Below are 13,888 nucleotides of genomic sequence, written 5' to 3' on the forward strand. Positions count from 1 at the left end.
CTAGCAGTTACTGGAAGCCAGTGAAGGGAGCGGAGGAGCGGCGTGGTGTGGGAACATTTAGGAAGGTTGAAGACCAGACGAGCCGCTGCATTCTGGATGAGCTGCAGAGGTCGGATGGCACATGCAGGTAGACCAGCCAGGAGGGAGTTGCAGTAGTCTAGGCGTGAGATGACGAGAGCCTGGACCAGAACCTGCGTCTCTTTCTGGGTCAGCTGGGGACGTATCCTCCTGATGTTGTAAAGAGTGTATCTGCAGCAGCGGGTTGTAGCAGAGATGTTTGCAGTGAAGGACAGTTTGTTATCTAGGGTCACACCCAGATTCCTTGCAGTCTGAGTCGGGGAAACAACAGAGGGGCCGATGTTGATTGTTAGGTCAAGAGTGGGACAATCTTTTCCCGGAAGGAAAAGCAGTTCAGTCTTGTCAAGGTTGAGCTTGAGGTGATGAGCAGACATCCACTGAGAGATGTCTGCTAGGCAAGCAGAGATGCGTGCGACGACCTGGGTCTCTGAGCGGGGAAAGGACAGAATTAGTTGGGTGTCGTCAGCGTAGCAGTGGTATGAAAAACCATGCGGGCTAATGACTGATCAGAGCGAGTTTGTGTACAAGGAGAAGAGGAGGGGACCAAGGACAGAGCCCTGAGGGACCCCTGTAGTTAATTGACAAGGGTCGGACTCGGACCCTCTCCAAGTAACCCTGTAGGTCGTTGAGGTATGAGGTGAGGAGGGAAAGTGCAGAGCCTGAAACTCCAAGTTCTTGGAGAGTGTGAAGGAGGATCTGATGGTTCACCGTGTCGAATGCAGCAGACAGGTCAAGAAGGATGATGACAGAGGAGAGGGACGCTGCTTTAGCCGTGTGCAGTTCCTCAGAGACAGCAAGGAGAGCAGTTTCTGTTGAGTGACCTGCCTTGAAACCAGACTGGTGCGGATCCAGAAGGTTGTTCTGATGGAGGTAACAGGAGAGTTGTTTAAAGACAGCGCGTTCAAGTGTTTTAGACAGGAACGGGAGGAGAGAGACAGGCCTGTAGTTTCTAACATCAGACGGATTGAGAGTGGGTTTCTTAAGGAGAGGGTTTACTCTTGCCTCCTTGAGACTGTTTGGAAAGTGACCAGAAGTTAGAGAAGTGTTGATGAAATGGGTGAGAAACGGTAGAATATCAGGAGCGATAGTCTCAAGGAGGTTTGAGGGGACAGGGTCCAGAGGACAGGTGGTAGGACGGGCAGAGGTAATGAGGGTAAGACCCTCACTTGGAGAGAGAGGGGAGAAGGAGGTCAGTGTGTGGGTGAAGGGAGGGTCTGGTGACCCAGCGGTGAGTAAAGGTGAGTCAGAAAAAGAAGAGCGAATATCATCAACCTTTTTTGTGGTTAACAAAGTCGCTTGACAGAAGGGAGGAGGGGGAAGGGGCTTTGGGGGGTCCAAGAGGGTGGAGAAGATGGAAAATAGTTTTTTGGGGTTGGAATAGGAAGATTGGATCCTATCCTTTACAGGTTTCCATCTTAAGCTTTGTTAGTTAATTAATTTCGTAACAGACGCAATGTAACAGCTGTAACGGTTGTAGCCTTTCTCAGACGTGGAGGGATACTGACTTGTGGAAAGTAACTACTATTCTACCCGTGGTATACGCTCATTATATCACGGCTAATAACCAATCAGATTGCTTGATTTGACTTGTTCCTTTTATAAGTTAATTTATTCATCATCTATCCGTCATTATACATGTGTGTTTACACTGCTCCGTCGTCCATTGACTTCCAGTAAAAGTTCCTTCAAAATAAGAGTCCTGATCTTATTACTATCAAAATAAAAGAGAAAAACGAAAACTTTACCAGAGGAAAATATTGGCTCGGACACTCCTTGGGTGACTTGGACTTGGATTCGGACTCGAAGAGTGGTGACTCGAGAGTGACTTGGACTCGTGAATTGGTGACTTGACTACAACACTACCTGAGGATACATACCTGAGGATACATACCTGAGGATACATACCTGAGGATACATACCTGATGATATATACAATTTTTAAATACATATTTCTTAGAGAGCATGTTTACTGACCTCAGTATCAACCAATAGGAGGAGAAGCAGGTGGTGTTCGAGGTCCGTTCTCGTTTCGGGGTCTTCGCCGGTCCGAAGCTGATCAACATGGCCGCCCTGTGGACGCGCATGGAGACGATGCAGGGACTCAGAGAGTTCTTCAGCTTCACCAACCTGAGGCTGAGGCTGCTGCGCCCGGCACTGGGAGGGACATATGTCCAGAGAGACAACCTGTTGAAGTACTTCTATGCTGTTTCCAACATCGACGTACCTGCCAGGTAACACACACACACACACACACACACACACACACACACACACACACACACACACACACACACACACACACACACACACACACACACTGCCACACACACTCACACCGACACACACGTGCAACTCACACACAGCTACACCCACGCATACACACACACATCTACACACACACACACACACACACACATCTACACACACACACACACACACACACACACACACACACACACACACACACACACACACTGACTGCAGCTACACCGACTGACTGACACACTGCTGAACGGGGTGTGTGTGTGTGTGTGTGTGTGTGTGTGTGTGTGTGTGTGTGTGTGTTGCAGGTGTGTGTGTAACCTGCATGCGTCTCAGTGTGTGCTGCGTGATGCCACGCTGCAGTGTGACTGCAATCACAACACCAGCGGTCAGGACTGTCAGCGCTGCAGCCGAGGGTTCCAGTCCTGGAGGCCGGGGTCCTACCTGCCTCTGCCCCGAGGCACCGCCAACCACTGTACGTACCTGAACACACCACGACCTACCTGCACATACCACGATGTACCTGAACACACCACAACGTACCTGACTTTTAATTGAGCTGCTCATATTCACACTACAGTATGCCATTTAAACATGTAGTGTATACCTGTGGTGTTTATTTTATTATCTTTGCTTTTTAATGCCTGTTGTAAAATGCCATTATTTAATGTGTTTGTACTGTATTTATTTTATTGTATGTATTTTAATTTGTTTTGTAAAACACTTTGAATTGTCGCATGCTGAAAAGTGCTATATAAATAAACTTGCCTTGCCTTGCCTTGAACACACCACGACGTACCTGCACACACCACAACACCTCTCTGTACCTGAACACACCACGACGTACCTGAATACATTTACTGAAGTTTATTTTTACTGTGTGTTTTTGACAGGTGAAGCATCACAAACTGCAGCCAGTAAGTAATGTAATCTCACCTTTTTATCTGTCTGTCTGCTCACCTGTTTAACTGTCTGTCTGCTCATCTGTGTGACATGTTGAATCCCCATCTCCGTACCATCCAGTGTTGCATCATGGGATGAACATCTCTTACAACTTTGTTAGTTACACATTCCCTCTGCTACAGAGCACTGCCACTATCACATTAAAACAGAGAAAGAAGAGCAAAATTCGTTGGTTAGTCAGTTGGTTAATTTGTCAGTTTGTCAGTTGGTCAGTTAATTAGTTAGTTAGTCAGTTAGTTAGTCAGATAGTTAGCTAGTCAGTTAGTTAGTTAGTTGGTCAGTCAGTTATTCAGTTGGTTGGTTACTCAGTTAGTTAGTTAGTTAGTTAGTTAGTTAGTTAGTTAGTTAGTTAGTTAGTTAGTCAGTTGGTTAGTAAGTTGGTTGGTTACTCAGTTAGTTAGTCAGTTAGTTAGTCAGATAGTTAGCTAGTCAGTTAGTTAGTTAGTTAGTTAGTCAGTCAGTTATTCAGTTGGTTGGTTACTCAGTTAGTTAGTTAGTTAGTTAGTTAGTTAGTTAGTTAGTTCGTTAGTTAGTTAGTTAGTTGGTTAGTAAGTTGGTTTGTTTTCTGGGAGGGAGGGCGGTAACCTGACAGATGGTTTGTGTTCTCCTGCCATCACTTAGTGTGTAATCCCTTAAGCCTCTCAGTCACAGAAGCTTCAGAAAACAGACAATGGTAAAATGAAGACCAAAGATAAGGACATTTAGAGAACCTCAGACACAGAATGTTTAAAGAACCTCAGACACAGAACGTTCAAAGAACCTCAGACACAGAATGTTTAAAGAACCTCAGACACAGAATGTTTAAAGAACCTCAGACACAGAACGTTTAAAGAGCCTCAGACACAGAACGTTTAAAGAGCCTCAGACACAGAACGTTTAAAGAACCTCAGACACAGAACGTTCAAAGAGCCTCAGACACAGAACGTTTAAAGAGCCTCAGACACAGAACGTTTAAAGAACCTCAGACACAGAATGTTTAAAGAACCTCAGACACAGAATGTTTAAAGAACCTCAGACACAGAACGTTCAAAGAACCTCAGACACAGAACGTTTAAAGAGCCTCAGACACAGAACGTTTAAAGAGCTTCAGACACAGAACGTTTAAAGAGCCTCAGACACAGAACGTTTAAAGAGCCTCAGACACAGAATGTTTAAAGAGCCTCTGACACAGAACGTTCAAAGAACCTCAGACACAGAACGTTTAAAGAGCCTCAGACACAGAACGTTTAAAGAGCCTCAGACACAGAACGTTTAAAGAGCCTCTGACACAGAACGTTTAAAGAGCCTCAGACACAGAACGTTTAAAGAGCCTCAGACACAGAACGTTTAAAGAGCCTCAGACACAGAACGTTTAAAGAGCCTCTGACACAGAACGTTTAAAGAGCCTCAGACACAGAACGTTTAAAGAGCCTCAGACACAGAACGTTTAAAGAGCCTCAGACACAGAACGTTTAGTAATAAAACTGGGTTTCAAGACTGATCAGATTTAGAGGCACAGTTAAAACCACATTTCGTTAGATTTGGTTTTTAAATTCTTACAAGATGCAACCGTAATACAAGTTTGAGTAATTACAGGATGTCTGGGTCCAGTACCCTCAGTGTTCCTGGTGGTCAGGGTCCAGTACCCTCAGTGCTCCTGGTAGTATGGGTCCAGTAGCCTCACTGTTCCTGGTGGTCTGGGTCCAGTAGCCTCAGTGTTCCTGGTGGTCTGAGTCCAGTACCCTCAGTGTTCCTGGTGGTCTGGGTCCAGTAGCCTCAGTGTTCCTGGTGGTCAGGGTCCAGTACCCTCAGTGCTCCTGGTGGTATGGGTCCAGTAGCCTCACTGTTCCTCGTGGTCTGGGTCCAGTAACCTCAGTGTTCCTGCTTGTCTGGGTCCAGTACCCTCAGTGTTCCTGGTGGTATGGGTCCAGTAGCCTCACTGTTCCTGGTGTTTTGGTTCCAGTACCCTCAGTATTCCTGGTGTTCTGTGTCCAGTAGCCTCAGTGTTCCTTGTTGTCTGGATCCAGTAGCCTCAGTGTTCCTGGTGGTCTGGGTCCAGTACCCTCAGTGTTCCTGTTAGTCTGGGTCCAGTAGTCTCAGTGTTCCTGGTGTTCTGGGTCGAGTACCCTCATTGTTCCTTGCGTTCTGGGTCCAGTAGCCTCAGTGTTCTTGGTGTTCTGGGTCCATTAGCCTCAGTGTTCCTGGTGTTCTGGGTCCAGTACCGTCAGTGTTCCTGTTAGTCTGGGTCCAGTACTCTCAGTGTTCTTGGTGATCTGGGTCCATTAGTCTCAGTGTTCCGGGTGTTCTGGGTCCAGTACCCTCAGTGTTCCTGGTGGTCTGGGTCCAGTACCCTCAGTGTTCCTGGTGGTCTGGGTCCATTAGCCTCAGTGTTCCGGGTGTTCTGGGTCCAGTACCCTCAGTGTTCCTGGTGGTCTGGGTCCAGTACCCTCAGTGTTCCTGGTGTTCTGGGTCCAGTACCCTCAATGTTCCTGGCGTTCTGGGTCCAGTGCCCTCAGTGTTCTTGGTGGTCTGGGTCCAGTACCCTCAGTGTTCCTGGTGATCTGGGTCCAGTACCCTCAGTGTTCCTGGCGTTCTGGGTCCAGTACCCTCAGTGTTCCTGGTGGTCTGGGTCGAGTACCCTCAGTGTTCCTGGTGTTCTGGGTCCAGTACCCTCAGGTTTCCTGGCGTTCTGGGTCCAGTGCCCTCAGTGTTCTTGGTGGTCTTGGTCCAGTACCCTCAGTGTTCCTGGTGATCTGGGTCCAGTACCCTCAGTGTTCCTGGTGGTCTGGGTCCAGTACCCTCAGTGTTCCTGGTGATCTGGGTCCAGTACCCTCAGTGTTCCTGGTGGTCTGGGTCCAGTACCCTCAGTGTTCCTGGTGGTCTGGGTCCAGTACCCTCAGTGTTCCTGGCGTTCTGGGTCCAGTACCCTCAATGTTCCTGGTGGTCTGGGTCCAGAAGTGTAGTTCCTCAGTTTGATGTTCTGCAGAGTTTCTGTAGAGAACACACAGCTGAGTTTCACTAAAGAGACGTAACTCTCCTTCTCTGACAGCGGCCGGTGACTCTAACAGACCGTCATCAGGTGGAGTGACTGATACCACGACTACAACTACTGACAGTACTACAACTACTGACAGTACTACAACTACTGACATCGATGTAACTGACAATACTACCTCTACCACCAATACTTCCACTACTGACCTTCCAACATCTACAGAAAGTTCTACAACTATATCAATGTACACGTTATCTTCTACAATTACAGCAAGTACTGTCACAGATACTACCACTGATACATGGAGTACTGCAGCAACCGTTACTCTTACTGATACTACCACTGAATCATGGAGTACTGCCGAAACAAGTACTCTTAGTGATACTACCACTGAATCATGGAGTACTGCCGAAACAAGTACTCTTAGTGATACTACCACTGAATCATGGAGTACTGCAGGAACAAGTACTCTTAGTGATACTACCATTGAATCCTGGAGTATTGCCGAAACAAGTACTCTTAGTGATACTACCACTGCATCATGGAGTACTGCAGAAACAAGTACTCTTAGTGATACTACCACTGAATCATGGAGTACTGCCGAAACAAGTACTCTTAGTGATACTACCACTGAATCATGGAGTACTGCAGCAACCGTTACTCTTACTGATACTACCACTGAATCATGGAGTACTGTCGAAACAAGTACTCTTAGTGATACTACCACTGAATCATGGAGTACTGCAGAAACAAGTACTCTTAGCGATACTACCACTGAATCCTGGAGTATTGCCGAAACAAGTGCTCTTAGTGATACTACCACTGCATCATGGAGCACTGCCGAAACAAGTACTCTTAGCGATACTACCACTGAATCATGGAGTATTGCAGAAACAAGTACTATTAGTGGTACTACCATAGACACATGGAAAACTGCTACTATGACTAATACTGACCCTAGCACATACTACATTAGTACAAGTGATACTGTGGACCTTTCTGAAGCTGGTGAAGACTCTACTTCTGGTACTACAGTGTTTACTGTTGTTAGTACTACAGACTTTAGCAGTACAGCAGAGCCTTCAGCAGATACAGCTCTCGACAAAGACTCCACAACTCCTGGTAACAGTATTAGCCCATCCAGTCCCACCAGTCCCAACAGCCCCACTATCCCAGGCCGCAGTACTGACTCTGAGGTGTCTATTTCTGACACAGTGACTCCGCCCTCTGACTCCACCTCCACACCAGACAAAACAGACTCCACCCTCTCTGGCACTGGTACTACCTTACCTTCTGATGGGCCTACAACATCAACCGGAGCACCACCACCAACAACAGCAACTATCCCAGACATTCTTCCGGGTAGAGATGGTGCTTCATCTGGAGAAACTTCATCCATTGGGATGGATCCAACCAATCAGTTCAATGGATCGCCACCTACCCAACGAGCAGGAGCTGAAACAACTTCCCCTGAAGTACCTCCTTCTGATGTCCCTCCTTATGTTGCTCCTGATCAACCAACTCCTAATGAACCTCTTCCTGATGTACCTCCTGATCTACCTCCTGATGCACCACCTCTTAATGGAACTCCTGATATACCTCCTGATGTACCACCTCCTGATGTACCACCTCCTGATGTACCACCTCCTGACGTACCACCTCCTGACGTACCACCTACTTATGTACCTCCTCCTGATGGATCACCTGGTGTACCATCTCTTGATGTTCCTACTCCGGATGTTCCTTCTCCGAATGTCCCCCCAGAAGAGCCCTCCTCTAGGGCTCCAGCTATTCTGATAGATGCACCTCCCCTTGATGTATCAACTCTTGATCTACCTTCTCCTGATCTACCTCCTACAGATGTAACACTTCCTGATGTACCTCCTCCAGATGTACCTTCTGATGATGTTCCTCTTCCTGATGTACCTCCTCCAGATGTACCTTTTGATGATGTTCCTCCTCCAAGTGTACCTCCTGCGGATGTAGCTTCAGATAATGCACCCCCTCCGGATTTACCACCACTGGATATATCCCCTCCTGACACTCCTGTAGAATCATTGTTGCCTCCTTCTGAAAGAAGAGGTGATGCTTCACTAGAACCTAGCTCCCCCATCACAGAACCGTATGACCCTGCAAGCAACTTGGCCCCAGTGGACTTCAGCTTCCCTCCTATTTTTGGAGAAGATATGGGACAAGATTCTGGACCAGTGGCTGTCGATGATCCAGGGAACGATCGAGATGATTCCCGTGCATCTGTGGATGAACCTGGATCAAACCCAGCCGATCCTGGAGTGGATTATTTTTCTGCAGGTCTAAAAACAAAGGAAGCCGGAGTTGGTGAAATAGAATCACTTGCACCAGATTTCCCCGCATCGGATAGTATTAGGCCTAGTCCAGATTCTAGAACCAATTCTCCCAAAGCCGTAGATGATCCAGGAGCAGATGCTTCAGCTGCTCAGATGGAAGGAACGAAAGGAGAGGATCCAGCTGCCGGTGGACCAGCAGGAGGTCCAGAGTCAGAGGAGAAGAAAGACTCTCAACTGGATAAATCCGCAGAGCAAAACAAGGAGAAAGGTACATGCACAAAGACATGGTGTATCAATGATCTAAAACACTAGCTGCACGTCCAGAGAGTATTTCTGATTTATTCTCACATAGTTGAGCTTTATTCTTGATCTGTTTTAAGAAACCAACAGTACGTTTAACTTGAACTGGGAATATCTTGTCCAAATCACGTGGATGCTGTATCATTTCATCAGTTAGAGGTAGCTCCTGTGACAGATCATTGAAGTCAAGCAGGTATCAAGTTAGTGTAAACCAACTTTCAAACTGAAACATGGACCCTAACCCACACACCCCTGAATGACATTGTCCTGTCCGGTGAAACATAGCTCTTGGTTTGTGTTGGAGGATAACTAGCAGCAACAAACTGAAAGAAAGTCTGAAATGCATCAAATAAACTCTGATTCATACTTTAAAACTATTTCTGTTAAACCACAGTAACCGAGGCCAGAGAGGAAACAAAAGAGGAAACAAATGAGGAAACAAAAGAGGAAGCAAAAGAGGAAACAAAGGAGGAAACAAAAGAGGAAACAAAACAAGGAAAGAAGAAAGAGGAAACAAAAGAGGACAAAGGCTACAAGAAAAAAGGTACAACAGTGACTTTAGTGCCAGCGATATTTGTATTATTGTTAGTAATAATACAAATATCTCAATGAGTACTAGTAAAGGTATAAATAGTAGTATCAGTAGTATCTGTAGTATCTGTACTTCCAAAACATAAACAAAATATATATTCCCATAAACTTTGTCCAAAGCGACCCAGAAGATTCTGATCCCAGGAGGACCCAGGTCTAGCCAGCTGTCCAAAATCGCCTACGTCACCTTCCAGGGTAAGACCACCGGACCCCCTATAAGGAGAACACCACTCTTTACATATGCCCACTGAAGAGAACCTTCCCCTCCAAAGAAACCACTCCCCACTAAAGAGACCCTTCCCCTCCAAAGAAACCACTCCCCACTAAAGAGACCCTTCCCCTCCAAAGAAACCACTCCCCACTAAAGAGACCCTTCCCCTCCAAATAAACCACTCCCCACTAAAGAGACCCTTCCCCTCCAAAGAAACCACTCCCCACTAAAGAGACCCTTCCCCTCCAAATAAACCACTCCCCACTAAAGAGACCCTTCCCCTCCAAAGAAACCACTCCCCACTAAAGAGACCCTTCCCCTCCAAAGAAACCACTCCCCACTAAAGAGACCCTTCCCCTCCAAAGAAACCACTCCCCACTAAAGAGACCCTTCCCCTCCAAAGAAACCACTCCCCACTAAAGAGACCCTTCCCCTCCAAAGAAACCACTCCCCACTAAAGAGACGCCTCCCCTTCGAACCCTGACACTTCACTGTCTCTCACCTGTCTGTCTCTCACCTGTCTCTCTCACCTGTCTGTCTCTCACCTGTCTCTCTCACCTGTCTCTCTCACCTGTCTGTCTCTCACCTGTCTCTCTCACCTGTCTCTCTCACCTGTCTGTCTCTTACCTGTCTGTCTCTCACCTGTCTCTCTCACCTGTCTGTCTCTCACCTGTCTCTCTTACCTGTCTCTCTCACCTGTCTGTCTCTCTTACCTGTCTCTCTCACCTGTCTGTCTCTCACCTGTCTCTCTCACCTGTCTGTCTCTCACCTGTCTGTCTTTCGACTTGTCTGTCTGACACAGAGGGGCGGGAAAACCAGCTGTGTTTATTTAAAACATCTCACTCTCCAGGTGACGTGTGTGTGTGTGTGTGTGTGTGTGTGTGTGTGTGTGTGTGTGTGTGTGTGTGTGTGTGTGTGTGTGTGTGTGTGTGTGTGTGTGTGTGTGTTTGTGTGTTCCCTCAGACTGTGAGTGTAACGCTCACTCTAACCGCTGCAGCTACATCGATTTCATAAACGTTGTGACGTGTGTGAGCTGCAGACACAACACCCGGGGTCAGAGCTGCCAGCACTGCAGGCCGGGGTTCTACAGGAACCCCTCCCTCAGCCTGCAGGACGAGAACGTGTGTGAGGGTCAGTAACACACACACACACACACACACACACACACACACACACACACACACACACACACACACAAACACACACACCCTCGCACACATACACACGTCAGATTGTCCTTTACTCACCCTTCTCTCCCCCATCAGAGTGCGGGTGCCACCCTCAGGGAGCCTCCTCCCCCCACTGCTCCACCTCGGGGGTGTGTCAGTGTCGAGGTGGAGCCACTGGGCGGCGCTGTGACACATGTCCACCTGGATACACCTGGAGGGGGGGCGCCACCGTCTGTTCAGGCAAGCCATATTCACAGTGTTAGCATTAGGCTTGTATAAAGTTAGCACTATGTTAGCCTCATATTAACATTAAGTTAGCATTAAGTTATGTTAGCATTATGTGAACAATAGGCAGGGCCGGCCCTCCCTATATGCAGATCACGCAGACTGCGTGGGGCCTCATCTTATGCGCAAATGCGGCACAATTACGCGCTCCGTGATTACCCCGCTGCGAGGCTCCGGCGCTAACAGTTCACGAGCGTGCTCCACTAGCTCCCTGTCCCCGTCCCAGTCAACGCTTGCGACTCATGTGTGACGAGGAGGGCCTCATCAAACACTTTTGCGTGGGGCCACAAGTTGGTCAGGGGCAGCCCTGGCAATATGTTAGCATTATATTAGCATTATATTAGCAGTAAGTCATCATTATGTTAGCATTAAGGTAGTATTATATTAGCATTATGTCAGCAATATTTTTGAATTAACCCATAAGAACCCATTTCTACCTTCAGGAAAATTAAGGGGGAAATAATTTAGACTATTAAGACCACATAGAACACATTTCTGACAAGTAACCCCCCTAGTGTCAAAGATCTGAAAAGTGACATGTGTCACATTGGGCGTTAATGGTAAAGTAACTCTTATTAATAACTTAATTAATGAGGGTGATTTTTTGTTTTAATTTTGTTTTAGCATTCTCTGAACTGAAAAATATAGAATATATTAACTAAATATAATTGAATCAGCTAAATTAACTGAGCAGATCATAATAGTTCTAATTGTGCATATGTCAAAGCAATATTTATCTTATTTGTTTCATATACATTTGACCAAGAAATGTTTCACAACAAGTTAAATGTAATAAAGGACATGGTATGTAAGCATTATAATTCTTAAATGGGTTATAATTGAATTTGAAAAGTAGCTAGTTCTGTAACATGTGTTAGCCTGGCCCATGGACATCTTGGACATGTTGTCATGGGAACACTAAATCACATGACCTGGCCCATGGCCCACTAGACAGTATGTGTCACTTAGGGACTTCATAAACGCTAAAGCTGTATAAAGAACTTTCCAGAACATTTAAATGTCCTGTAACATCTGTGTCACAGTGGGTTCTTATAGGTTAAGTTAGCATTAAGTTGGTATTATATTAGCCTTAAGTTAGCATTATTAATGATGTCCTTAATACTATCCCCCCCAGTGAACGTTTGTGACGAGGAGACCTCGGTTTGTCAGAACGGAGGAACCTGCGTCGACCTACAGCGCTGCGACTGTCCCGACAGCTTCACAGGTAAACACTCACCTGGTGATGTCACGGCTCAGGTGTGATGATGTCACGGCTCAGGTGTGATGATGTCTCTGATGCTGTTATCTGTGCAGGTACGTTCTGTGAGAAGAGAGTGTGTCTGAAGAAGGGTGGTTGCCAGGACGACGCAGAGGGCTCCGCCCCCTCTCTGACATCACAGTTTTACCTGCCGATCCTCAGCCTGTTCTGCTGCGCCCTCTGATGACATCACAGAGGCTGAATATATATTGTTATGATTATATCTGATCTCTGGATTTAATTTAATCAACATTTAAATAACCAAGAAAATCTCTTCTGTTTTTTACTTTTTTATTTAACTTTTATTGTTATTATTACAACCTCTGCATGGATATTCTCAATGTAAGTAAATACTGTGTCAATAAAGTTTTGTATAAATAAATGTAGAGTCGTTTGAATTTGTGAAGTTATGTGATGAAGCCCTCTGTATCGCAAACGTCAACGGGGGTCAGGGTGCTAGTGGAGTACTTCAGGAAAGTCGACGGCGGGGGGGGGCTAGTGGAGTACTTCAGGAAAGTCAACGGGGGGGGGGGCTAGTGGAGTACTTCAGGAACGTCGACGGGGGGGGGGGGCTAGTGGAGTACTTCCGGAAAGTCGACGGGGGGGGGGCTAGTGGAGTACTTCAGGAAAGTCGACGGGGGGGGCTAGTGGAGTACTTCAGGAAAGTCGACCGGGGGGGGGCTAGTGGAGTACTTCGTGACCACAGAGCATGACCATTGTGATCAGCTGTTGTAGCGCAGTTCTCCAGTGAAGGGGGGGAGTCTCCCTCCGCTGCCGGTTGGCGTAGTTTTGGCACAAGTTCGCTGTACAGACCAACGTTAACAGCAGCCCCGTCTGTGCACACGGAGACCGACTCTGTCGTCCGGTGAGCTAACCGCCTTCTGGAAAAGCTTCACAAGTACGTCGGTACGCAAATGCGCTGTGTGACACAAGTGACGGTACGCATTTCAGATTGTTGCCGCGCGTGCATACCTGCGTACCAGTTATGTGCACCCCTGGCTATAACTGAGCATACTTGCCAACCTTGAGACCTCAGAAATCGGGAGCCAGTGGATCGCCGGAGCTGTATTAGATTAACATTAACATGCTTATTGTAGTTGTAGGTGCACTGCCTTGCTGCCTGTCCTCATAAATCAAAAGTAAATATAACTTAAATATACATGACCTCTTAAATTAAAATAAAGTGAACATTAACACCAATATTATCATTTATAAAATGCTATCACAAAAAAAATAACATAAGCAGCAGATTTTCTAATTAAATATACCAACTACAAAATAAGCGGGTATTAAAGTGTAAATGGACAACAAAACGGAAGTGAAAAGGCCTGATGGTGGTGCTAAATCAGAGCAAAACTGGGTGACATACTGTCACTCTCTCTTGTCTTTCTCTCCTTTCTTTTCTTTTTTGAAAGCCTGACTTTGTTAGTCGTTGAGACATCGAACACACGTAAGTACTCGCATCCCTGCTCACATGCTCTCACTCTGCTA

The 13,888-nt window shown here is 46.6% G+C and overlaps 1 protein-coding gene across 5 annotated transcripts in view; it reads left to right on the forward strand.

The window, feature by feature from the left end:
* LOC307044297 (netrin-G2-like) overlaps nucleotides 1–12,748 on the forward strand; it is a 32,287-nt gene extending 19,539 nt beyond the window's left edge. For 2 of the 5 annotated variants that reach the window (XM_079689371.1, XM_079689372.1), the window contains 10 exons: nucleotides 2,071–2,309; nucleotides 2,649–2,815; nucleotides 3,234–3,257; nucleotides 6,332–8,851; nucleotides 9,278–9,427; nucleotides 9,595–9,669; nucleotides 10,649–10,816; nucleotides 10,951–11,094; nucleotides 12,275–12,364; nucleotides 12,454–12,748. In XM_079689371.1, the coding sequence (XP_079545497.1) occupies nucleotides 2,071–2,309; nucleotides 2,649–2,815; nucleotides 3,234–3,257; nucleotides 6,332–8,851; nucleotides 9,278–9,427; nucleotides 9,595–9,669; nucleotides 10,649–10,816; nucleotides 10,951–11,094; nucleotides 12,275–12,364; nucleotides 12,454–12,581 (3,705 nt within the window). In that variant the 3' untranslated portion in view covers nucleotides 12,582–12,748. The remainder of the gene's footprint in view (nucleotides 1–2,070; nucleotides 2,310–2,648; nucleotides 2,816–3,233; nucleotides 3,258–6,331; nucleotides 8,852–9,277; nucleotides 9,428–9,594; nucleotides 9,670–10,648; nucleotides 10,817–10,950; nucleotides 11,095–12,274; nucleotides 12,365–12,453) is intronic. The other 3 variants (XM_079689373.1, XM_079689374.1, XM_079689375.1) reach the window with 3 other exon arrangements.
* The last annotated feature ends 1,140 nt before the right edge of the window (nucleotides 12,749–13,888 follow it).

Source organism: Notothenia rossii (assembly GCF_949606895.1).
Source record: "Notothenia rossii genome assembly, chromosome: 6".
NCBI classification, from domain to species: domain Eukaryota; kingdom Metazoa; phylum Chordata; class Actinopteri; order Perciformes; family Nototheniidae; genus Notothenia; species Notothenia rossii.